Source organism: Chroicocephalus ridibundus, chromosome 20, assembly GCF_963924245.1.
Source record: "Chroicocephalus ridibundus chromosome 20, bChrRid1.1, whole genome shotgun sequence".
In the NCBI taxonomy this organism is placed as follows: Eukaryota; Metazoa; Chordata; class Aves; order Charadriiformes; family Laridae; genus Chroicocephalus; species Chroicocephalus ridibundus.
This window is the reverse complement of record NC_086303.1, coordinates 4626354-4652098: the sequence shown is the minus strand read 5'-3', so window position 1 is coordinate 4652098 and position 25745 is coordinate 4626354. Positions and strand designations below refer to the sequence as shown.

Below are 25745 nucleotides of genomic sequence, written 5' to 3'. Positions count from 1 at the left end.
CAACGCCCCAGTAGCCGGGCTTGGACCATACTGAAAGGATTTGGCTTTGAAAGCACCCGCAAGCAGAGCCCATCTCCCCGTGGGGGACTTTGCTCCAGGTTTTGTTCTCTGCTGCGTCCCCCATTTCTGCCTGGTTTGAATCTGCCTGGCTTTGGCACTGCCGCTTCTGCTTCGTGGCCCTTTGTGGCCACCGATGCGGTTCCTGGTCGGCTTTGCACCAGCCGGGACATGGCCCAGCCACCTCCCTCCTTCCACGAGATGCTTGTGGTGCTGCCTGCATGGCTCGGGAATCTGGGGACCCGGCAGCCAGCCCTGCCACCGCGTTTGGGGACAGTGCGGTCGCCCATGCTGGCTTGGCATCTTTGTGCTGGTGGAGGGACTGGCCCTCCCTGCTCCTCTCTAGCCTTGGACGGCGGGTCCGTAGCGAGCTCATTAGGAAAGACCTGGAGGTGTTTTCCAGGCAGTTCAGGAGCTTCGCCTGAATTATTTAACACGCTGCTCCACAGCACGGCGGGGAGGAGGAACTGGGGGAGCTCATTACCGGGCTGGAGCTGTTTGTTTCTCAGCCATGGCACGGCAGTGGCGAGGACAGGCTGCGCCTGCGGCACGGCTCCCTGCTGCCGGGCACCGCTGGCCAACACCAGTCACACCAGTTTGGGGAAGGGACCGTCACTATCTGCCTCCGACCCGGGCAGGTTGGAGCTGTGCCTTGCCGGGAAGGTGCTGGAGCAAACTGGAGGTCACCGCGAGGGTGGAAAGTGGGAATTGAGCACAGCAGAGGGGAAGGATGAGGGTTTTAAATGGGCTCGGGATGCTCGGGGCATCCTGGCACGCTGGGTGCTGTCTGAGGGTGCTGGGGTTGGGACACACAGCTCTCCAGGGAACCAGGAGCTTTGCTGATCACAGATAACATTTTCTAAAGCTTCGGGGTGATTAAGGAGGCAAACGCCATTTGAAACCCTGCGCTAGGCTCTCAGCAGCTCAGCAATGGCTTTTACAAGCTGAAGGGCTCTAAATTAGCTATTGCCACTCAGGAAGAAGATCGCGGAGATAGCTCTGGAAACAGTCAAACAGTGCAGCAAGAGTCGGAAAGGGCAAATGGCAGGCGAGGGATTAGGGAATAAATAAAGCGGCAGAGCAAAACCAGTGATGCTCCTGCCATCTGAGCAGCGCCTGCGGGCTCTCCTGCCCGGACGGGAAGGGTCTGGGCAGGGAAATGGCGAGGGTTGGAGCTGTGAAATGGGTCCCACGTGAAAAGCAAAACGGACCAGGGCAGATCACAAAAGAGCCGGTGGCGGGGGGTGCGGTAGGTGCCTCCAAAACCAAGCACGGCAGCTCTCCTGCTTTCACCGAGCTCGCCGGCACCTCCCCACCTTCTCCATCCCGTTTCTGCCCCGGATGTTCTTGACTTTGACACTTGAAAGGGGTGTCGGGGGGTGCGGGGGGTGGTGTGGGATCAGCGTTCAGCTCCTGCTGCAGCCCGGAGACGGTGCCAGTCGTTAGAGACGCTTCCAAAAATGCAGCGAGCTGCAGCCCGATGCAGCGCGGGTTTTGTCAAACGACGCCAATTTTACAGAGCAAAGGACAATTCAGCTACGAGCTGGGACTGAGACTCCATCTTCCCAGCCTCTTATTTCTTCGGGCAATCCGGAGCGGGGATCCGCCAGCTTTTCCAGTTGGCTTCTGCGAGACATTTACAAATGCACCAGTTAACCCCACAGCCTGGAGACCAGCCCTGCAATTCTCGGGGATAAAATGAGATGCCCCCAGGGCTGCCCAGCCAAAAAGGAATGGATTTGAGGCTTTCCAGAGACGCGAGCATGCGGCATGCGGGACACGGGAGAAGAACTGATGCCTTTAGAGCTGGTGCCACCAGCTCAGCACCTCCAAAGCTGCTTTCCCAGCAGAGCAGATGGATGGAACTCCTGGCCCCGCTGAGGAGCCCGGCCGTGGCTCTGGGTGACACAGGTGCCATCTCAGCATCTGTCCCCACCACTGTGCGTGGCCACCCGGCCCCAGGACTGCTCCCCAACAAGGTCTCATCGTCTCAACTTTTGCAATCCAGGAGAACGAGGGAGACGAGGGGCAGGGAAGGGCCCTGGTGATTGTCTCCAAGAAGAATAAACCTTCCGAAAGCCTGAACGCCGCTGAGCCACGTTTTGGAGAAGCTGCTCTGCAGGGACCCCCGGCACAGCCCAGGGACCCCAGCTCCTCCCTGAGCATCTCCCCGGCCACTGCGGTACCGGATCTCTCAGCATCCCGGCGGGATGGGACCGTGTTTATCCCCAGGCAACGAGTGTGGGACCAAAAGCAGCTCTGGGATGCGCTCGGTGCTGCGTGGGCAGTTTGTGGCTGAGCAGGGCCAAATCCTGCAACGCTTCAGGCTGGAGGCTGCGCCTGAAGCTGCCAGCAGCATCTCCGGGAAGCCACTGGGACCTGTGAGAGCGTTCTGGAGGCAGGCAGAGCCACCGCAACCCTTCCAGAGCCTGAAAGCAAAAGAAGAAGAACAACAGGCTTATTTCCCAGCCCTCCTCATTAAAAAACATCCCAAGTGGAGGCAGAGAAGCATCCAGATAAGAAGCGGGGACGGCTCCTGCCTACCGGCTCCTGGCGGATGGGTGCGATAGCGAGGTGCAGGCAGCCGAGCGGTTTGCTTTGCACGCTCCTGGCAGCTTTTTATCTCCCAGACAAGCAGAAATAACGCTATCGCCCTCCCTGCCAGGAGAGATGCAGGAGAAGGGCCACAAAGAGCATCCCTGGGTCTCTCCGCACACAGCAAGACTTAACCGAGGCAAGAAACCGCCAGAGAAGCCGGCAGAGCAGCAGCCCGGAGCTGATGGTTTTGGAGGGGTCTGTTCCCTGTCTCGTGTTAATGATTTTCAGGGGCTAAAGAGCTAAAATCACCGCTTGAGGCTGGAGCATGGCTTTGCTGCTGTGGCCCCGTGCGTTGGCGCAGAGAGCACGCAAGGTGGGATGCAGGGACCAGTGTGGGATGCAGGGACCGGTGCGGGATTCAGGGACCAGTGCAGGATGCAGGGACCACTACGGGGCTCCCCGTGCCCCCCACAGCCCTGCGTTGATTTGTTTGCTTCAGCCAGGGGTGAAGCTGCAGAAAAGCCGGGGTGGGAGCATCCTCCCATCCCTCGAACCAGACAGCGGCAACGCAGAGCTGCATAATACGCCGGAATTTAATAAAACGCCTCAAACAGGCAAAGTTTTTCCTTTTGCCAGCTGCTTAATTAAATTGCCTAATGCTGTTTGCCATCGCAGCACAAACTCCTGTGTTTAAAGACCACGGTGTTGCCATGGTGCTCACCCGGCGGATGGTGCGGGGCTGTGACGGAGCATACAGATGAGGGAGGCTGCCGTGGATGCGGGGGGATCGGTTGCCACGTTACAGGGGGGGTGGTGGGGGGAGATTCGGTGTCTTTTCTTTATTTATTTATTTATTTGTTTGTTTTCTGACACGGCGGTAAACTCCCTGCCAAGGTTTGTGTCGGGATCTTTGCTCCGAACAGAGCAGCTGCTTTTCCACCCCAGGGCTTTGAAGATGCTTGTGCGGAGACATGAGCTCCCCGGCAGCGTTGCTGGAACATCCCAGCCCCCCGCTTTGCCATTGCCTTGCATGCCGGGTTTGTAAGGACACAGGGCTTGGGAAGCCTGAGGGCCCCGGAGATGCTGGGAGGGCTGGAGCCCCTCTGCTGTGAGGACAGGCTGAGAGAGCTGGGGGGGTTCAGCCTGGAGAAGAGAAGGCTCCGGGGAGACCTTCCAGCCCCTGCCAGTCCCTAAAGGGGCTCCAGAAAAGCTGGGGAGGGACTCGGGATCAGGGAGGGGAGCCATGGGACGAGGGGGAAGGGTTTTACACTGAAAGAGGGGAGATTTAGATGAGATCTGGGGAAGAAATTCTTTGCTGTGAGGGTGGTGAGCCCCTGGCCCAGGTTGCCCAGAGAAGCTGTGGCTGCCCCATCCCTGGAGGGGTTCAAGGCCAGGTTGGACGGGGCTTGGAGCAACCTGGGCTGGTGGGAGGTGTCACCCCCGTGACCCAGGGGGCTGGAACTGGGTGGCCTTTAAGGTCCCTTCCAACCCGAACCATTCTGTGATTCTATAACTATTTTGCCACAGTCCCAACACGGGTCTGAGATGGGAACTGAGCCCAGAAATCCTGGCCTCCGGCGCCGGGGGCTTACCCTGAACACGTCTTTGCATGATGGAATTTCCCACCAGCACCAGGAGCGAATTTCAGCCCAGGACAGGGGAGAGTCGAGCTCAGACGAGGCTCCACCGAGGTCTCCAGCTGCATCGAACCCCCGTCTGCTCCGTTCCCCGGGTGTGAAGTTTTCCTTCTTACACTGAGCATCTTACCAGTGCCGGATGGTACAACTGCTGGGACATGCTGGAGGTCCGGGAAGGAAAATCAAACCTGGCTGGGGGCTTTGGGCTTGTTGGTTGTGGGAGAGGCGAGGAGACCTGCCAGCCAAGGCCAGCTGAGTTGGAGAAACTTGTGCTTCCTCTGACAAAGGGGAGCTTTGGGTGGACTCTGGGCCACGGTGCTTGAACAAGATTCCTTGCTTGAGCGTCAGGTATCTCACACAGCAATTTCTGCCATTTTCTATCCCTGTATCAGCTGCAGCAAACCCAGGACGCCTGCAGAGGCATCCCTCTGTCTGCCTGGCTGGTTCTCACCCACCGTTTCCCCCCCTTGGTGGTGCAAATGGAGAAAATCCCTAAAAACCCATGAGCAGCAGGGCTGAGACTCCACGGGGATGGGGTTTGTGGGGCTCCCTCTGCCCCCAGGCACAGGGGGACGCTCAGCCCAGGGCTCATCCCACCTCCCGCAGCCGCCCCATCGCTGCTCCATCCCCGGTAGTGCCCAGGGGCACCGGCTGGTCCCTACACCAGAAAAACCTTTCGAGAGCCTCTGTAACACTTGAAGGATATATTTCCTTTTCCTGATATCCAGAGTTACGTCTCCGCATCATCCCTGCCACCATTAGCCCCAGATAATGAGTTGACCTCCGCAGCTTAACTGAGATTTAATACGTCAGTTATTGTATGTTAAACAGGGGATCATTAAAAACATTTATTCAAGATTAACAGCTATCTAATAGATACCATTAGTATGACAGTTGTATAAGTGGCTAATCCAGAATGCATGCCATTTCATGATCCCTTGGGATGGATTTGCCATGCTGGAACTGTGCTTTTAGATCCGGACTCAGGCTGGCCTGATCCTACGCTCCGCGGTGGGGACAGGCAGCGATGGGGACCCTGGGTGGCATCTGAGCTCCCCGGGCAGAGCTGCCCCAGCGCCAACCCCTGGCCCAGGGTGGATGGAGCCACAAAGTGCCCTCGCTGGCAGCGTTTGTGCATCCTCTCCAGAAGGCACGAGTTACCCGGGGGGGGGGCGGGGAAGGGGCTTGTTTTGCATTTGCACTAAGGCTTTTACTGCTGTAAACGCATCATAAATAAGTCACGCTCTCAGCTGGCATCACGATGGCAGCAGGGGCAGGGCTGGGGACCCTGGAGTCCATGCGATCCCTCTCCCCTCTCCTCCCAGCATGGATTGCGTCCTGTGAACTGCACACAGCTGCCTCCGGATGCCAGGCACGATGTGGGTGCTCAGCACTGCTGAAAATAGGAATTCCCAAGGAGTTTTTACCCGGGGAGGGTGGTGGTTCAGGGGAGACTGTGCCGGCTGCTCCAGGGCAAGGGACGGTGACAGCCCTGGAGACAGCAAGAACCCCAGAGCCAACCTCCTAAAACCGGTCATTAAAGCCCTGCAGGATTTAATACAGCATCTCCTTCCAGATAGAAAAAGTGATATAAGAGTGTTTCGGATAACAGCAGGGTACCCTATTTCTAACTTTTACAAGTAATTGATACAGAACCCTATTTAATTCTTGTTGGTTTTATCACAAGTAAGAATGAAGCTATTACACTGAGATTTAAAGAGGAGAGATGTGACCCCAGCCTGAGGGGACAAACTTTGCTGGGTGTCACTGCGGAAAGCCCTGAGCCCAGAGCAGCCAGGCGAGGTGATATGTCCCCCAAAATATCCCTTTTCTGGGGGTACGGTGGGGCTGCGCAGCTTGGTTTGGTGTTGTCTGAGTGTGCAGAGAGGCTGGACCAGGCTGGACCGGCAGCGTGTGCGTGTCTCCGGCAGCAAACCCATCCCCATCCTCCCCGCCACCGCCTCCTCTCCCCGGGGCTGGCTGCGGATTTGAATCGAAAAGAGGCAAAAGGCGTCGAGGACGGGCGAGGGGAAAGGATTTTCCCACAGCGTCCGACTGCCACTTCTCATCTGCCTCCGCCGGGAGCTGGCGGGGCCGGTGACAGGGACGTGAAGGCTCAGCAGCTGCCGAAATGCGGCAGGGCTGGAAAGCTTCGAGAGCGCTGGCCGTGTCGCAGGCTGCTGTGTGCTCTGCTTGCTTAAAGCCGTCACCCAGAAAAGACAGGGGCTTGGCAGGAGCTCACCGTCCCCGGCGAGACCCAGCACGGGCTGGGGCGTCTGCGACCCCTTGGGGACGCGGCTGCGGGAGAGCTGCCCCCGCACAGAGGGGCTGAGCACGGCCCCGCTCCCGGCTTCCCCCAGCCAAGGGACCCCGGGAGGTGTCAGGGTTCTCCCTGTCCCCCCCAGGGTGCAGGGGGTGTCCGTCGCCTCCCGCCCGGCAGCACGATGGGGGAAGCGTTGGGCTGCTGATGGCGGTGAGGGAGAGGGCCGGGCAGGAGAGCCCCGGGCTCAGCTGCAGCCATTTATCTCCCGAAGCCGGGCTATTAGACAGATGACAGAGGGAGAGAGGCAGCCGGTGCAAGCACCGAGACCAAGGCTCCTTCTACCGGGTGATTTATCTCCTGGCTTCATCCAGCAAACTTGCTGATGAAAAGATTCTTCCCTTCTCTGTGCCTCATCAATTCTCATTCTCGTTGCTTTTCTTTTTTTTTTTTTTCTTTCTTTGCTTTTCTTTTTTTTTTTTTTTTTTTTTTTACCCTTTCCTTGGGCTTCTGCCGCCTGTTCATGCAGCCACGTTCCCCCCTCCCCAGCGCTGCGCACCCCGGCTCTCCTGCGCTCCCCGGCTCCTCTCCCTCTCCCGGCCTCATTCTCTGATGGTCTCTTTGTCCCTTTCCTTCTCCTTTTCACCTCTCGTTTTCCTTCTTTATCTCCTTGTGGCGCTTTCATCCCCCCTTATCCCTTCTCTTTCTGTATTTCTCCACCATATCCCCCTCTCCAGCCCTGAGCATGCCTGGCTGGGATGGGAACCGATTCCCCCATCAGTGACACCGCAGACGATGTCATGGGCTTGTGGCAAATTCAGGCTGGTACCATGTGGGGCAGTGCCACAGACCCCCCGCCTGCCCCTGGCACTTTGTGTCTCATTTCCTCGGTGACCGCCTCCGGATAAAATCCTTACCAGAGGCATACTGGGGCTCCAGCTTCTCTGCAATCGTGAGGAAGGGGAGATGGACATTTGCACCTGGGGTAAATCCAGAAAGTCACAGAAATGCCTTAGGGCGACAAAGGAATTGGGTAAATGCTGGGAAACTATGGAAGAGGCAAGGAGCATCCCCGGTGTGGGGACCGGGCTTGAGTCCTGCTGGGGGGAAAAAAGGAAACTGGGGGTATTTTCCATTTCCCAGTGTGCCGGGGCACTGCACCAAATGTTTCAGCCCCCTTGGCTCTACATTTTTGGAAAAAAATAAACGTCACCCGGCTCCCTGCTGTCACTCTCGCCGTGCCGCAGCCCACGCCGAGGAAGAGCCTGAAATAGCAGCCGGGGGCTGAAACAGAGCGGGGGGCTCGTGGCATCGCCGGAGCCCAGCCTGGCTGCGGGGGGGTCCTGGTCCCCAGCAGACCCTCCAGCACCCACCTCCCCGCTCCTCCTGGCTGTCCCCTTTCCTCTCTCGGGTTTTACCAAGGCTCCCGTTATCCCGAGCAGCGTCTTCCCACCATCTGCGAAGGCAGAAATCAGGCTGTCTCGGAGCGGAGATGAAATCTGGGCTCCCTGGGACACACCACTTAGCCTCGCAACCTCAGCCACGTCTCCAGCCTGATCTCTCTATTTGTTAGCTTCAAACCCCACGTCCCTCCGCTTTTTCTGTCTTATTCTGTGCCCTGAGTCTGTTTGGGGGGAAAACAAGGGCTTTTGGGGCACGGGCAGCGCTTTGGTGCTGCGGCGGATGGATGGGGTGGGTGGGAGTTTGGGTTACGTGCGTGCGTACGTGAATCACAGCAAAGATGCACATGGGGAATCGACCCCATGGGAGCCCCTCGAGGGCCCGCGGGTCCCGGGACCCCCGTCCCCAACCGCCTCCCCCAGGCTGGGGGGTGCAGCTCCGCAGGGGGAGGCTTTCGAACCCGAACGGGAAACCCACAGAACTAAAACGGTGGCCGTGGGAGCTGCGGGACTGCCCGGTGCGTCCCACCATCCCTCTCTGGTGCAGCGCAATAAACGGCTGAAGGAGTTTGTGTGCTACCTGCGGGCTGCTTCGGTGCCTAATTAAGAAATAATGAGCCCGACTTCACTGGGTAATGGACAGAAGCCAGCCAGCGGGCTCCTGCTCTCTCCTTCCCCGTCTCCTCACCGCCCCACGGCTGGGCTGTGGGAATTCGGGGTGCAGGTCCCCAGGGTGTCACTGCCATCACCAGGGAGCTGGGCTGTCACGGCAGGGGTGGGGGGGGGCAGCTCCGTCCCCTGCCAGGACTGTCCTCCCCGGGGTTCGTACTCCGCCGCGGGGACGACACGCTGCCGATGCTCTCCCTGCTCCGTTTGCTCCGCGGCATTTGAAACCATGAAGTATGAGGTTTATTAGCTAGACTTCCCAAAAAATGACATTTTTCTGCAAGCTCTGATCCCGTTACTTATACAAACACCTGGACCGTTATGGCGTCATCCTGTATCCAAGGCTTTCCGTGGCCATCAGTGCTGCAACGCTGTCCTGTGCCGGGGAAAAGCGATAAAACCTGGTTAGAGACACAAACCCCACAGAGATATCGCCCAACAGCAGAGCCGGGGAGTCTCCCCTGTAAAACGGGGTTTGAAACAAGGTGCTTTTTCTGGGCTCTTCTTCGCAGCCTTAAGGAAATGAAAAAAAAAAACAAAAACAAAAAAACACAGGTCCTCCGTATTATGTTTTTAAGGAGAAAAGATGCTATAATATTTTAATGGCCGGAGAGATTTATAGTCACAGAAATGTCTATGCACTTAAAAAGAAAGATGAGGGTCCATCAGAAGGATGCAGAAATCAATACAACCTTCCTCTTCTTTAATGCTGTTTCTCCGGGAGATGGTTTAAAAGCCAATGCCCTCGCAGCAGGCAAGAAGGGAAGCGTGCGGGATCAATTCTGGCGCAAGGCTTGGCCGAGTCAATGCTGAATAAACTTTGGTTGGAAGCCCTTTACAGGGAGAACAAGGGGGTGATAAAATAGAGCTGCTCGGAGAGAAACCTTCTTTTTCCCACTCTGGCTGCTTTTTAATGTTTGGTTTTGGTTTTTTTTCCCTGCTGCGTGAGAGTCTTTTAAGACAGGGAGAAGCTTTGGGGCTGGGTTTGATTTGTGTCAGCGGGGGTCAGGGGAGCTGTAGCAAATCCGAAAAATCAAAAGTGGAGTGATGGCCGGCTCCGCCTCCTCCAAACCCCATGGATGGACCGGGAGAGGGGCAGGGAGGTACCGGGGGGCTCATGCCCACCCCAGCCCCTCACCGAACACCCCACCGAGAAACCCTGACCCCCCTCTTCCCCAGACACAGTGCACGGCAAGGGGCTGAGGACAAGGTCCCTCATGGAGAACCTCGCATGGAGGTCCAGCATGGAGGGGGTTAAAGGGCTTCTGCATTCCCCCAGGAGCTTCTAATGAGCCCAATCAGGGTTTTCTGCTCCCAGAAAATTGCCCCCACCCTGGGCCAGTGCTTTAAAAGGAGCTGGGCCGGGGCGGGGGGGGCTTTGTCCTTTAATCCTCCTTGTACAGGGGTCTGTGTGGCTGTTCTGGATGCCGCAGCCCCGTCGTGCAGGGGCTGTGCTGGCTTCGTACTGCTCTTTCCTAAAAAAGCTTGGCTTTCTGCTGAGCACCAGCCCTCTGGGCCACCGGCTTCCCCCCAGTATCAGCTAATTTAAGCCTTGTGGCCCAAGTTTGTGCCGAGGTAGGTGTCCTTACTGCTTTGCTAGTGTAGAAACAAAAGGGGTGAGGTGGGTCTGGGATAGTCTGTCCCTGCGCAAAGCAAAGTGAGCTCTGAGCCCGTGGGCCACGTGCTGCCACGGGCCTGTGTGCTGCTATGAGGCTTCTGCTAGAGACGCCAAGAAACAGGTCTGTGCCTGGGGACACGTTTCCTCCATAAGCCCATCAAGGAAAAACACATTAGGGGCCTGCAAGTAGGGCTGGGAGCTTCTGGATGAGGACACTCGGTGCTGGGGAGGGTAATGGGCAGAAAGCAGAGTCCTGAGAGCCCGGAGGAAAGTTGTCCCCATGGAGGTATTCTCTTCCCAGTGTCTGCAGCTCTGGCTCTGCTCAGGGGAAAGCCTCTGGTGCATGGGCTGCTGGTGGCCCTGAGCAGAGCATCGATGGGCTAATTATACTTAAAACCTCTTGGGATAGGAGGGCGCAGTTAATGCTATGGATATAAAATAGACTAAGTGAACACATTGGTCTATCTTGAGGCTGGGTGAGGTTTCGGGTGTCCTGTACATGGGGCTTTGCCTCTCCAGCCTGTTTGTTCTCTTGTTTGCCATGTGCAGGAGGTGTCTCTAACACAACTTGTTGTCTGGCCTCTTTCAGGAATGACCTCGAGGAAGGACCCGAAAGATGCAGCCGAGTGCAAAAATGAATCTTTTGGGGAGGAAGAAAAGGCGAAGCTCTGACTGAAGGCACCAGCCCCGGTCCTGGGTCTTATGTGCTCTCGCCAGGGGGGACCAGGCAGGGCAGCCGGCAGCAGGGGCTGATCGGTGCCAGGGGCTCTCATGGAGCATCTTCTCCCACGGATGCTGTCCCCACCTGGCTGTCACCCCGTGCCCCGCTCCGGATACGCCCCGTGAGCCTTTCCTGCCTGGGAGGAAGCTGGTCCCACCAGCCGAAAATGAGACGCTTCCAAACCAGCTTGCTCCTGCTCTGCGTGGTGGCTGCCACTGCCATCCCCATCGTGCCCTGGAAGGTCAAATGCCCCCTGCAGTGTGTCTGCCAGATCAGGCCGTGGTACACCCCCCGCTCGGTGTACCGGGAGGCTGCCACGGTGGACTGCAATGACTTGTTCATCTCCACCGTGCCTGAAGACCTGCCGGAGGGGACACAAACCCTGCTGTTGCAAAGCAACAATATCGCCAGGCTGGAGCAGAGCGAGCTGGACTATCTCAGAAACCTCTCGGAGCTGGACCTGTCACAGAACAGCTTCTCCGATGTCTGGGATTTTGGCCTGAAGAGCATGCCCCAGCTGCTCAGCCTGCACCTGGAGGAGAACCAGCTTTCTGAGCTGCCCGATGGCAGCTTCCCTGGGCTGGGCAACCTGCAGGAGCTCTACCTGAACCACAACCAGCTCCGCAGGATCGCTCCCCGTGCCTTCTCCGGCCTCGGCAGCCTGCTGCGCCTCCACCTCAACTCCAACCTGCTGAGGATGGTGGACAGCCGCTGGTTCCAGATGCTCCCCAGCCTGGAGATCCTCATGATCGGAGGCAACAGGGTGGATGCGATCTTGGATATGAACTTCAGGCCCTTGTCGAACCTGCGGAGTTTGGTTTTGGCTGGGATGAACCTGAGGGAGATCTCAGACTATGCTCTAGAAGGGCTGCGGAGCCTGGAGAGTCTCTCTTTCTATGACAACAAGCTCGTGAATGTCCCCAAACGGGCGCTGCAGCAAGTTCCTGGCCTGAAGTTCCTAGATCTGAACAAAAACCCATTGCAGAGGGTCAAGCAAAGCGACTTCACGAACATGCTGCACCTCAAAGAGCTGGGGCTCAACAACATGGAGGAGCTGGTGTCCATAGACCAGTTTGCCTTGATCAACCTCCCTGAGCTGACCAAGCTGGATGTGACCAACAACCCCAAGCTGTCCTTTATCCACCCCAATGCATTCCACCACCTTCCCCAACTGGAAACCCTCATGCTCAACAACAATGCCCTAAGTGCCTTGCATAAGCAGACGGTCAGGTCCCTGCCCAACCTGCAGGAGATCAGCATCCACAGCAACCCCATCCGCTGTGACTGCGTCATCCGCTGGGTCAACAGCACAGAGAACCACATCCGCTTCATTGAACCCCAGTCCACGCTGTGCGCCGAGCCCCCTGACCTCAAGAGGAGACACATTCGGGATGTCCCCTTCCGGGAGATGACAGACAGGTGCCTGCCTCTCATCTCCACCAAGAGCTTCCCCTCCCACTTAGAGGTGGCAGATGGTGACAATGTCTCCTTGCATTGCCGAGCCCTGGCAGAGCCGGACCCGGAGATCTACTGGGTGACTCCTTCGGGGGTGAAATTGATCCCCTACGCAGAAGATGGGCGGTACAAGGTGCACCCTGAAGGGACGCTGGAGATTCATGGGATCTCAGCTCAGGAGGCTGGGCTCTACACCTGTGTGGCTCACAACCTCCTTGGGGCAGACACTAAGAGCATTAGCATGATGGTCAACCACTCCTTCCCACTCAGTGAGGACAGCCTGGAGCTGGTGGTGGCGGATGTCCAGGCCTACCACATCCTGGTTGCCTGGAAGCCGCATCTCAACACCGTCTCCTCCAACCTCACCTGGTCCAGCTTCTTGCTTAGCTCCAACTTGGACATGACCAACGTGGCCCGGATCCCCATGGGGACCCACACGTACAACATCACCCGGCTCCACCAGGACACGGAGTACTGGGCTTGCCTCCACGTGGCCTTTGTAGACTTGCAGGCCAAGGTGGCTTGTGTGAACGCCAGGACTAAAGAGGCTGCCCACCGCTACCGGCTCCTGGAGGGCCGGCAGAGCCTCCTGATGGTGCTGGTCCTCTGTCTCCTGCTGCTCGCCGCCAGCCTCGTGGCTCGCTATGGCGTTGGGGCAGAGCCCAGGAGGGCCAGGGAGCTGCTGCGGGGTGCCACGGCCGTGCGGGTGGTCTACCCCCCCCTCGGCCAGCCCTGGGCTCGGGGGCAGCGCGGGGGGCAGCTGCTGGCTGTGGAGGTGCAGGCAGCCCCCCTGGACTGCTGAAGGTTGATGTGCTGGTGGGGCTGACCGTGGGGTGGGGTGGTTTGGGGTGGGAGGTGGGAGAAACTTTTTTTTTTAACAAAAAAAAAAAAAAGAACCCAACTACAAAACTGAACAAAAAAAAAAAAAAAAAAAAAGGAGTTTCATCATGGACTTGACCACGAATCGAAGCGGTGTGGCGGATGGAGAGGAGCAGAGCTGGCCACGGGGCTTGTAGAGTCTCTCTCGTGGTCCTGGCAGGGTCTCGACCCACGTGTAGGGTCTGGATCTGTGCGTGGCTCCCCGAAGCACCCGCTGGGCATCCGGGAGGGCTCAGAGGGGCCCGAGCCCGAGGGGGCTGATGCCCCGAGCGGTGAAGAGCCATACGGATGATCAGCAGATCACCCCCTTCCCCACTCCCCCTGGTACCACGCAACACCCCAGTGGTGTCAGCTCCTTGGCTGGACAGTCTCTGTTTTGGAAATACAGAAAAAAGGCCTTTACCTTTGGGATACATGTTCTTTTTGTTTGTTTGTTTCTTTCTTTCTTCATTATTTTTATTTTTTTTTTGAGCACTCAGATAATCAGCCACAAACCCGCCCCCAGCGCCTTCCCGCTGCCCTGTCGTTTGCTCGCGGCCGTCGGCCGGAGGGAAGCAGAGGGGAAAGGAGGGGACTTTGGGCAAAAGGAACAGGAATGGTGATGGTGATACATCTCTTAATTGGCATCCCTGCGGGGCTGGCCGGCTTCTGCCGCAGGCGATCGGATCCTGTATCCCGCAAGCGTAATCTCACGGCTATTTTGTAAACTTTTGTGGATAATGTTTAAAAAAAAAAAAAAAAAGGGAAAAAACGGGAAGAAAAGGGGTGTGGGGGATGGGGTGGAAGTTCTTGCTTTACTGGTTTTGTATGGAAAAAGAAAAAGGAGGAAAAAAAAAAAAGGAAGTTCTTTGTATACTGGTGCGCAGCTGGAGAGCTTCGTGGTAGGAACCCCTTGCTACAGATGCTGGGGGGGGGATCTGGGGGGCCTCTGCAGGACAGTCCCTGAGTGCGTGTGGGAGGTCAGGGACACAAAACCTGCTCTTCTGGGGCGGCTGATGCTTCTTTCTCTGATCAGCAATTAAAATTGCAAATGAACAGGAGCGGTGGGCAGCACCAGCCCCCCCCTCCCCGCCCCCCCCCCCACCACCATGTTGTGCCAAACCAAGGGACCTTGGAGCCGTTCCCCTCCTGCTCGATGGACGCTGATGCTGCAGGTGATGTTCCCCTCCCCAGGTAACGGGAACACGCCACCCCTTTGCTGGGGCCTGAACCCAACGCCAGCTCGTCGGGGGGGAGGGCTCTGGGGTCGGGTTATCTGCAATCCTAAATGAAATCGCCTTTACCAACACGCGCGCGGCCCCAGGAGAGCCCGGCGCAGCCCGTGGTGCGGGCATGGGTGCATCCAGAGCCCGGCCGACGCCACCCTTAGAGGGTCCTTCCATGGGAAAGACCAAGAAAACACATCCCAGCCAGAGCTGGGGGGGCCGAGGGGGTGCGGGTACCCCCGGGAGGTTGCATCTCCCTGCGCACGCGGTGCCCCCTCGTGCGCAGCGGGTTGTGCCAGCGCAGTCACGGCTTTGAAGGGGCCAGGAAAACCTTGACGCGGTAAAAAGCCGTTTGAACTTCTCATCCATCTTCCGGCCAAGGCGAGATGGTTCCCCCCCTGGATAAGCTCCGCTCAGCCAGGCACGCGAAAACGGCTCCCGCGACTTCGCCGGGGGAATTATTTCGGAGGGTAACGGCTCTCCCCGCTCCCCGTTCCGCTCGCCAAAGCGCTTCAGCATGTGTTCAGGACCCAGCGAGGTCCCCGGGGGGGTCCCTGAGGCTTTAATACTTTGCTGAATGAGAGTCGGGATGCCCTTTGAATATTCAGCTCTGCTCAGGTGTGTGACCATCACAGTTTGCAGACTCAGGGCCTGAAACAGCCTTTTGTCCAGCGGGGGACACTTAAACGCGGAATGTATTCCCTGTGGTTCAGCGAAATTGGTGCTGGAACACGTTGGAAATAGTTGCTGAGGAATTTCCCCGGTGTAAACACGTCCCTGATTTAATCCTGCTCGTCCCCGCGACGCAGGGGCTGAGCGCCGGCGCCTCCCGTCCCCTCCGCCGTCCCGCTCCCTGCCAAAAACACTATCGGTTCCCGCGCAAAGCAAGGGCCGAGCCCCTTAAAGGCTGTAATTTTGTAGGTGTAAGAGGAAAAAAGCCTCTTCGATCAGGGTTATTGCGGCTGCCGCCGCCACGCTGGGCCGGGAGGGGAAGGTTCAGCCGCTGCCTGAGTCGTGGGCTCTCCTCTAAAAGCGATGCCTGCAAGCCAGGGATTGAAATGCAGGATACCTGCAATGGATTTGATTTCCTTGGAAACCGGAGCAACCCAGGGAGCTCGATGCCGTGCATCTAGCGGGGCACCCGCCGCTGAAGGACTCGTTGCCCAGTGGGTCCCTGGCCCCGAGTGTCCCCGGGTGGGTGACACTCAGCCAGCCCAGGCTCCCCACGGGGGGGTTGGGGGAGTGGGGGGGCAAATCACCCCCCTCCCCAAAATGCCCCAAACCAGCAGCTTCGCTGTGAACCGCTTCCATCCCCTCCCTTCCTCCGAGGACATGGGCTGAGAGCACCGTAGGCGCCTCATACGCTATTTATTATTGTTGTTATTTATTTTTAAAGCACCAACCAGCTTTTCCCCGGCACGGTGCTGGAGGAAAGGCTCCGGAAACCGGTGCCTGTCCCCCGTGCCCGAGCCTGGATGGGGCACGTGGAGCTGGAGCAGCCGTGGGCAGAGCCTCGCCGGCGTTGTCCCTTGTCATCCAGGGGCACGAGGTCCCATCTGCTCAAGACTCTTCCTCCTACAGAGGCCACGACCGAGCGTGTCCAAGGCAGGCGGCTGAATTAAAGCCCAGCCCTCGCTGGGGGAGAGCCCAGCGCCTCGGTACCAGCCCCACAGCACATTTCACCCTCATCGCGCAGCCTCCAGCCCCACAGCACCAACCCCCCCGCGCAGGGGAGCGATGCTCACGCTCCTCATCGGGAGGGATCCGGCCAAAAATGAACCTCGCCGGGTGAATTATAGCGGCTGCGAAGTTTTACAGGGCTGGCCATCGGGACTTAAGGCCCGTCCCTCCGCCTGGAGGCTGGATTCTGCACCTGGGGGGGCTTTGGGAGGCGCAGGAGAGTTATTTTGGGGTGTCAGGCAGGGGGAATGAGGCTTTTTAGGCACAGCAGAAGCTAATTGCATCTCGAGTTGCCTTCAAGAGGGAGCAGCTCCCTGGGCGCCGAGGTGGATTCGCTCTGCAGGGGCTCCTCTGCCAGCCCGGAGAGCGAGGATGCGGCAGGAACCAGAGATGCTTCGGAAAAGGGGGAAAGTGGTGTCTGACCCAGGATGCTCTCGGCTAGAGGGCTCTTTAATCTGCCCCCCAAAGGCACGGCGAGAGCCAGGGCAACTCAAATCAGAAACAAGACGTCGCTCTGGTTTTTTACAATCAGCAGTAGTAGTTCACCACTGAAGCAGTTTTACGGGTAGCAGGGGACAGCAGGCTCCGTTTCCGAGCCCCCCCGCAGGGATGCGGCTCTCGAAGAGATGCTCTAGTGAAGAGGCTTCCAGATTTCTTGAGCCCAGGAGACTGTCACCAACACCTGACACCCCACCTGGCCGCTGCCAGCCCAGCCCAGGGGTGCCGGGGGCCCAACAGGGCGAGGGAGGCGAGTGGGGGTGGCCTCCGTCACCTCCTGGTCCTCCTCCTCCTCCTCCATCCATCCATCCATCCAGGCTTGTTTGGGAAACGCTTCTCCTCCAGCCTGTCCCATCAGGTGTCACCCCCAGGCACTGGTTTCTCTCCCATAAAACACTCCTCCTTAGCTGCTCCTCAAGGTTTAATTTCTCTTTTTTTTTTTTTTTTTATATATTACCTTCACTTTGAGGATAGCAGTGAAAGTCCTCATTTCTGCTTCTTCTGCCCTCCACCCCTCCTCCTCCTCCTCCTCTTTCTCAGCGCAAACAGCATCGTGGGTCTCTCATGCAACCGAGCTCCCCTCGACAAAGCCAGCCGAGAACACTGCGTGCCAGGCTCTATTTTAAGCACCTAATAAAACCGATTTTTGGAGCGGCTCCATTGCTGTGTCCTTCTTGCGCGGAGCCCTTGTCCCTGCCGAGGGCCCGGCGGTGGAGGTGCCCCGTTCTCAGCGCCCGTCGCCGGGCTCCCAGGGCTGCCTGCGCCCCCCGCCCGCCCCGAAGGCTCCCAGGCTCGCCTGTGACGGGCACGTATTTATTAGTTCGTTAGAGAATCAAAGCAGGCCTCTCCGCCCCTCTCCAGCACTTCCTCAAAAATGATTTAAATTAAATCACCCGACCTCCCCGGGAAATGTCAGCGCTGTTATCCATATGCATGATGCCATTATGATGAAGCAGGTGCAGCTTTCAAAGCCTTTAGGAAAATCTACCTGTCAGTCTCCACGGCACCCAGCTCTCCTTCCCAACGCTTCTGCGCTCTCACACAGTGGGGAAACTGAGGCAGGGAGAGGCTTAGTGACTTATGGTCCCCGGTCCCTTTTCCCCCTCCGAGCACACGCTGGGGTCAGGAGACAAGCGGTGCTTTGGCCTTTCCATCCAGAAGTCGCCCAGGAAAGGAAGAAGAGGCGACGGCAGGAGGAATGATTGCAGCTCATTGATTTCCCGTCGCCTTTCCCAGCCTTTCAGAGCTGAAGCAGCTCCTGCCCCCCGCCAGAGCAGCCCGGCCGGCCCGAGTAAATGGCTTCAGCTGCCTTCAAGTAGGCAATTGAGGCTAAAATCAGGCTGATGGAAAGCAGCGGGGCAGGAGAGGTGGCAGGAGGTCAGGTTGGAGCTGGCTGAGGCTTGAAAAGCACCGGCCTCGCCGGGGGCTGGTTTGCGATTAGCTGCTTTCCCGGCCCTGGATGCCTCCTCCCGGCTCTCCCGCTCCCTCGGGCAGTATTTTGGGAAACCCAGGACCCTTCCCAGGGCTGGCTCCTCTCCCGAATGGTCGAGCCATCTGCAGGGGATGCTGTCACGGATGAGGCCGTGGCTTGGATTTGTCCCGCGGTGCAGGGGGTCTCCGGAGGAGCGTCACAGGAGACGTTGGTGCTGCCAACGGGTGCTGCAGGTCCCGGTGAGAGACGGGTGCTCGCTGCTGGCCACCGGCTCTGCTCATGCTGCCGATGCCAGACAGGCTTAAATCATTCATTAAGCAACTGGTGTCCTCCTGGGTGCCATTTTAGCGTGTTTGGGGTCCGACCCCACAGTGAGCGAGGGCGCGGGAGGCCGTGGCCACCCCAGGGAGAGGGACAGAGCCCCCTGCTCCCATCCCGGCATCCGCCCCCCCTGGTACCCTCACTGCCCCCGCATCGTCCTGCAGCCGGATTCAATCTTAATTAGCCGGGGTTGGGGGGGAAAGGGAGGAATTGCTTTTTGGATTTGCATGTGCCTAAATGGGAAGAGAGCTGGGAGAAGGGAAAGGCAGGCAGGGCTGGCGCTGATGGGGAGTGAATATTAATAGGGAATAACAAGCCAGAGCCCAGCTCCGTGGGGGCGGGCAGCGAGTGCAGGGACCCGTGGGGCGAGCAGGGACCTTCTCGAGGCAACTCGTGGCCGGGGGCTCTGCCCAGGCTGGATGAGGCCCTGAGGAATACAAGGTTTTGGCGGGGACTCAGCAGATACGGGGAGACGCGGAGCGGGGAAAAAAAAAAATCCCACCTCTGCAACAAGAGCCAGAAAAAAATGCTTAAAAGCAACAGCAAAAATAACTAAATATAAAGGGGGGGGTTCGGCACCGTTGCCCGCGTCTGGGGGTCCTGGGGAAATCCTCCGGCGAGCTGGGGATTTCTAGTGCGAATGCCAAACCGCTTTGATCTCTGCCAATCCTCCCTAAGTCTCGAGCAGTGTCTTGTAAATCTTTAATTACAAGAAAATTGCAACCTTAACGGTGAACACACAAACTGCGCTGATAAATATTTAAAATTGCCACAGCGACAGATCTGAGGGGATTAAGAGAAGATATATTGGAGTGACAGTTATTAAACACTAGATCCCAGTAAATGTTACTGAGCAGATAAATAATGCAGGTCCCCGACAGCTGCTTGGGGCAGGGGGGGGGGACTGGCTGATTTGGGGGGGGAGCCTGGTGATGCTGAGCCCCTGGGCCTTCCCAAAAAGCCCGGGGTGGTGTGGGGGGCGGAATTAGGGGGTAAAAGCGCTTTCTCTCCTGCCTGGAAATAAAAAGCAGCATGTACTGCGGCCGCTGAGGAAGGGGCAGGAGCTGACGGTGTCTCTTGACCCCGGGCTCAGCAGCTCGCCTGGAGACCCTGCTGTTTTCTCGCTCTTTGCCGAATTAATTCAGTGACAGTGGTGGTGCTGAGCATGGGGCGTGTGGGGGGCTGTGGGTTCTCCGGCTCCTTTCCCAGCATCCCTCCAGCATCCCTCCAGCATCCCTCCAGCATCCCTCCAGCATCCCTCCAGCCAAAGCCACCCGGGTTCGGCTTCGTTCACCCGCTGTGCCACCGAGCTCCTGCCTGCCACCCTGTTCCCCGTCCACTTCCCTCACCTTTTTCTGTCAGTTTTGAGGTCACGGACTAAATTTCCGTTATTAAATTTCCAGCCAGCATTAAAGATTTATTAGTTCGCTAAAGGTAACCAGCAAAAAGTTCATTATTCCTAATAGCCCGGGCTTCACTCGCGTGGAGGGAAGATGCTCGAAGCGTGAATTACCCCAGCAACCTTCCCAATAAAATATTGATCTAAAAAGTTGGTTAATTATAAATATTACAGCAGGGGGATGAGAAAGGACCCCGTTTCTGCCTATTTGGCAGGAAACTGCCCTCTCTTGATGTGGCCTGAGGATGGGCATCGGCTCTGCCTGGCAGAACACTGTCGTCTGTCTCAGTAGAGCTGCGGTGGGAGCGGTGCCCGGCCCAGCATCGCCGTGTCCCTGCCATGGGCTTGTCCCCAGCGCCCCCCCCCAGTCCCCCCAGCACTCTGGGGGAAGCCAAAGACCCCTCCGGAGACAGGGATTCTCCCGTCCTGCCTTTGGGCTCGGCCTCGCACAGCCCAAGCCGGGCGTTGCAGGGTAAGTGTGTGCCTGCTGCTGTGGTTTTTAGCTCTAATTTAGGGTGTGCTCTGCTGAACTGCGATAACGAAGCACTTACTTAAAAACCTGACGGGGGGCGGGGGGGAGCTGGTTCGTCGGCCTTGCAGAAGTGCTGATGCCCACCTAGTAAATCTTTAATTGAAAGCAGAAGGGAACTGGGAGGCTCACCAGTACAGAGAAAACAGTAAATATTTAATTTGGGCACAGCGATTACACAAAGAAGGTTAAGGGAAAAGGGGGGAGAAGGCATAAAAGTGGCACCTGTAGAACATTAAGTCCAGATAAAGTCACCAAGGAGATAAATAAAATATCCTCTTCCAGCAAAGGCAGGAATAAACCGAGCGGCGCCGGGGCAGGCGCCAGCTCCCTGCCCTGGCACCCAGGGACACCGAGGGCTGCGCTGGGGTGGGGGGGGGAAGGTGGGCAGAGGCTGAACTGCTTTGAAAATGGGAGTTTGCAGCTGGGGGTTCAGCTCAGCACCGTGTTGGGGGGTGGGAAAAAGCCCTCATAGAGCCTGATGGGGCTGGGGTGGGTGCGCAAGGATGTGCCCGTCCCTCCAGCGAGGGCAGTGGGCACCCACTGGGAGCCCCCCACGTTTCCCGGCTTGCCAGGTAAAGCCCCACTTTGGGATAAAACCCAAAGCACACACGCCCCCCCCCCAAGCACTTGGGGAGCAAGTGGGCGTTGAACACATGTGCAGGATCAGGGTCAGAGAGGATACCCGAGCACTTCCACCATTAAACCCGCTCCGGGCTGCCAAGTGCCAGCAGCTCCCGGCCCTTTCCGCGGGGACAGCGAGGGACAAGAGCCTGAGCAGCCCGGCTCGCTGTCCTCTTCCTCATCGGTGGCAAAATGTCCGTGCCCTTGTGTTTTTTAGCCAGAGTGATGTATTCTTTGTATACTCGGCTGTTTTGGGGTTGTTTTTTTTTTTTTTTATAGCTTTAAGGCCTGACTGCAACGTGTTTTATTTCTAGGTATGAGCAGAAAACGCAGTTTTGCAAGTCAGGGCCGAGGGTGCTCTCTCGCGACAAAGTAAGCGATGCTTTACACCAAATGAGAGTAAGACCCAGAGCGCGCAGGGCTGTCTCGGCCTGGGTTACAACCCTCTCCGCTAACGGCAATAAGAAGAGTATTGTCGCGAGTTAACTAGCTTGCTCGCGCATTCTTCTTTGCGATATCGATTTTAAGGAGAACATGGTTTCCAAAGCAAAATAACAAAAGCCAGCGCTTGTAAAGCTGTTCCCACGCTCAAAGCAATATGCAAACGTTTACGTGCCGTTTAAAGCATGTCGCTACATCACTCCCGTAAATAATCCTTCCTGCGTTACCGCTGCCTGAACTGGGGGATGCTGCGGCCTCGGGCCGGCTCTGGCGCTGCGCGGGGACAGGACAGGTCCTCGGTGGCACCAGGGCCCTTCTCCAGGCAGAGCGTCGCCGTCGCATGAAACGGAGCTACAGAGAGGCCTGTTTTCCAGGGAAAAAAAAAAAAAAGGTATGTGCAGAACTAAGAGTCCCCCCCCCCCCCCCCCCATCCTTTGTGCAGGAGACGGCCCGGCCCCCCCAGCGCCTCCCTCTGCTCCCCCAGACCCCACCGACTGGTGCTGGCTCCTTCTAACCCCCGCTCAGCCCCGCCGCTGGGACCGCGCTGCCACGTCCCGATTGCGTGGCCATTTCAATCCTCACATTAATGAGGCTTCAGCTGCTAAAAGAAAAAGCTGCAGTTTTTATTTATTTATTTATTTTTTAATTTTCTTAAAACCACCCTGGGTTTTGTGCCCTGGCAGCTCACACCCGCGGTGCTGAGCTGGCTTTGCTGGCGAGGTTTCACCCCGCCTTCCTCCCCGTCCCAGTAAGCTCCAGTTGGAGACCCCGAACAGGGGGTCTCCAAGCCTGGGCCAGTGGCTAGGACAGCAGCGGTGTGGCTCACATCAGAAAAGTATGTTTTTTCCGGGGAAAAAAAAAAACAAGGAAAAATGAGGCATGGTGAGGTGGAGGGACTCGGGGGTAGAAGCTGAGTCGGCGTGGAGCACTGAGCCCCGGCGACTCACACGCTACAGCGGAAAAAAAGCATCCTTTATTTTCTGCTAAGAATAGGATTTCTTCCCCACAGAAACACGCTGTGGTCACACCTGCGAGGAGGACGAAACGCTGCTGCTTCCTGTCTGAGATGAACGGCCACCTCCTTTCAGCGTGCAGCCGGCCGGCCCCCCCTGTTCACAAGTCAAATTCAGAGGTGAGCAATTCCACTTTGCTCCAGTACCTTCTCCGTTAAAACCGGGAGGATTCGTTTCGCCTGCCCCTGGCTTCTGTTCGCCCAGGGTGGGCAACCTCCCCAGCACAGCAAAGCCCCTGGCAAACAGGACAGACGCAGCTGCTCTGCTTTATGCAGCCCCTGCGCCTTGGAGCAGGTTGGGACAGGTTGGTTTTGCTGGAAGGGAACAAGGACAGGTTAACCCAGGCTGCGGGGGCAGAGCCAGAGACTTCCCTGCGGGCTTGCAGATTGGCAGAGGTGACCAGCAAGTCTAATTCTGCTCTTAACAGCTGCTGCGGGACAGAATGGAAACGGCCGGTGGGATCCTGGACACCAGCCCTACCTAAAGCTGCTGGAGAAACGCGGGCAGGGGACAAGCAGGGACAGTTGGGCAGGACCGTAAATACGACCAGCCCCGTCCCCTGCCAGCCCGTGTCCCCGTGCCAGGGCTGGGGGAACCAGCGCAGGTTCTCCTGTTCTGACACCACAGGTGGAGTTTTATTGTTTTCCCCCCAAAGCAACCAAGATGCTCTCCGTTATGAAGCAGCATCTCCTCCTCGGCAAGCAGTCGGTGATAAATCACTGCTGGGCGTGCGCGGGGCTGGTTTGCAACACAGAAGAGCGGAGCGCGCTCATCTGTCTTCCTCCTGATCACCTGCAGCCCGCTGCTCTCCAACCAGCACCGTAAACCGAGGGAAAATACGAAAAGACCAACCCCAACCATGGGACGTGCGTCCCTCAGCAGAAGGCGTCAGTGCAGGCTGGGTGTGCGCAGGCTGGGAGATGGGAGCCACCAGCATCCGCTCCGTGCCATGCGCGGCCAGCGGGTGCCCTCTAGTGAGCCGCCTGCCCGGGGAGCCCCTGCCTTCCCCCGGGCTGCTTCCATATCCCCCCCGCCCCCAGCAAACTGCCTTAAAAACAGCTGGAAAGGGGCTAAACTGGCACTGCCATCGTTTTCCCTTCTCAGCAGTGCCCAGTGACAGGACCAGAGGCAACCGTCACACACTGAAACACAGGAGGTTCCCTCTGAACACCAAGAAATGCTTTTTTGCCGTGAGGGTGACCACCCGCCGGCACAGGTTGTCTGGGGAGGTGGTGGAGTCTCCCACCTTGACAATAGTCAAAAGCTGTCTGGACACAGTCCTGGGCAACCTGCTTTAGGTAGTCCTGCTTGAGGGGGGAGGCTGGACCATTTGACCTCCAGAGGTCCCTTCCAACCTCAAACATTCTATAATTCTGCTACAGAAATATTGAAATTTAGATGTCTACAATCTGTATTTGAATCCCACCTTGTGTTTCTTCCAGGTGGCTGCCCCTCCTGGGAACCTGGCATGGTGACGGCTGTTGGTGGCAATGGGACCGCGGAGCCAGCTTAAAAACATCCCAGGAAGAACGTTCCCAGGCTGGCTCAGGAGATGACTCTTGAGCCGTTCCCGTCCCTGCTGGCTTCTGCAAACACAAGGTGCTACAGCCTCCCCTCCCAGCGGCAGGGCAGCCCCATACTGGGAGGGACGGGAGGGCTCTCCCTCCTGGAATGGTGGACGCACAGGGAGATCCCAGGCTGCTGAACCGGTAACGGCCCTTTACTTAAAGGTTTTCCCCAAAACGCAGTACAAATGAAAAAATAAACCTACGTTATCATAGAATGCGCTCAATTTAATTAAATTTGTTATGTGCAGGACACAAAAGCCAGGTCATCAATTTTGTGCTACATGCCTTTTTTTTTTTTTCTTTTTTTTTTTTTCCAATAGTGCAACGACACAGATGTTGTTCAGCGAGCGCTCCTGCTTGTTACCGCAGTGACTGCGTGGGTGGATATTGAGACGCAGAGTTTTTCTAAACAAGAAAAATATATCCGGGAACAACAGGCTGCAGGGAAGAAGGGTGCTGGGGAGATCCAGTAGGAAATCGCTCTTTCCAGAACAGCAAATCTTTATCTTTGCCAGAGGTACGATGTGTTCCTGCCTTCTTTGTGTATCTCCTCAGCGTGATTATGTCTTCTAGGAGTCGGAGGCTCTGACGGTCGCTGCCGAGCTCGGCGGCTGCGTCTCCCTGAAGCAGCGTGGGGCGTCTGCACAGACGTGTGGGCAGCCGTTGCACGTTACCAGGGTAAAACAGCACAGAAAACCAGGACTGCGATCACAACAGCTGCCTGTACTAATCAGAATAAGGTGCAGAGAGCGAGCTGATGGGATGCGTAACCCCGCTGGTGGCAGCTGACCTTTCTGCTGGCCAGATACCACCATGTAGTCACAAGGGCCTCACTTGTTTTCAAAGGAGCAAGGAAAATTCCAGCCATTGTGGATAGATAACCGAAGAAAGAGCGGAAAAGATGCTGTACGAAGGTCATCTGTGCTTCCAGAGCTGTTCCAAACGCACAGTTTATCACCCCCGTATCATTTGCGGGTCTCATTCTTGCTCTTGACAGAACAGCCTCGCAGTATCTCCTTTTCAAGGATCCTGACGCTACTTGCTGATGTCCATCCAGGTGGCCAAAGAGCAGGCACAGGACTTGAAGAGCTCCTTGCTCAGCTTAGGGACAAAGACAGAATGGAGACCGGTGCCCTGGCTCTTTCTTCAATTGCTTAATCATGGCATCTTCCAAAATGGTCAGCCTTCACTGAAGGCCCCTAGCGAGAGCATTTTGGTTTTTCTTCCAGGACTGGAAGATGAAGTTCAGGACAGGCAAAAGCAAGCTGCCCCGATGGGGTTTTTGAGACGCTCAGTTTCCACTCCATTTCCACTTCCATTTATCCAACAGCCACTTCTCTGCAAGGACAACTTCTGAGCAGCAGATACAATCCATGTTGGATGCAGAAGGGTGGAGCAGATCCAGGCAAGCTACATTATTGTTTCCATCACAATCATGCACGGTACTAAATACGTTAACACAGGCAGAAAGTTCATTGCTGTCTTTGTGGAAACACCCACCGTTCAGAAGAAACAAGCACTCTGGGGGGCTCCTCCAAAGGGTCTTTGTAATTCGTGTAGCGGCTTTGTTTAGGCTAAATTGGCTCAATAATCCATCTCAGCAGAGGAGGGATGCTGAGATTTTTTTGAAGAGACCGCTGCAAAAAAGGCTGATGTGCTGTGCACGTTAGTAAATGAGTCACTGAGAGTAACCGAGAAGAGGCACTTGAACTGGGAAAACTTTCAGGAGTCAATGCAACGTGCGCACCTCTGGCTGCTAATACCGAGAGTTTACAGTTTCACGTATGTATGTACAGTTTCACGC

The 25745-nt window shown here is 57.0% G+C and overlaps 1 protein-coding gene across 2 annotated transcripts in view; it reads left to right on the top strand.

Moving 5' to 3' along the window:
* Nucleotides 1–13195, top strand: part of LRRN2 (leucine rich repeat neuronal 2) — a 34603-nt gene extending 21408 nt beyond the window's left edge. For both annotated transcript variants that reach the window (XM_063356705.1, XM_063356704.1), the window contains exon 2: nt 10766–13195. In XM_063356705.1, the coding sequence (XP_063212775.1) occupies nt 11064–13154 (2091 nt within the window). In that variant the 5' untranslated portion in view covers nt 10766–11063 and the 3' untranslated portion in view covers nt 13155–13195. The remainder of the gene's footprint in view (nt 1–10765) is intronic.
* Nucleotides 13196–25745: the final 12550 nt, after the last annotated feature.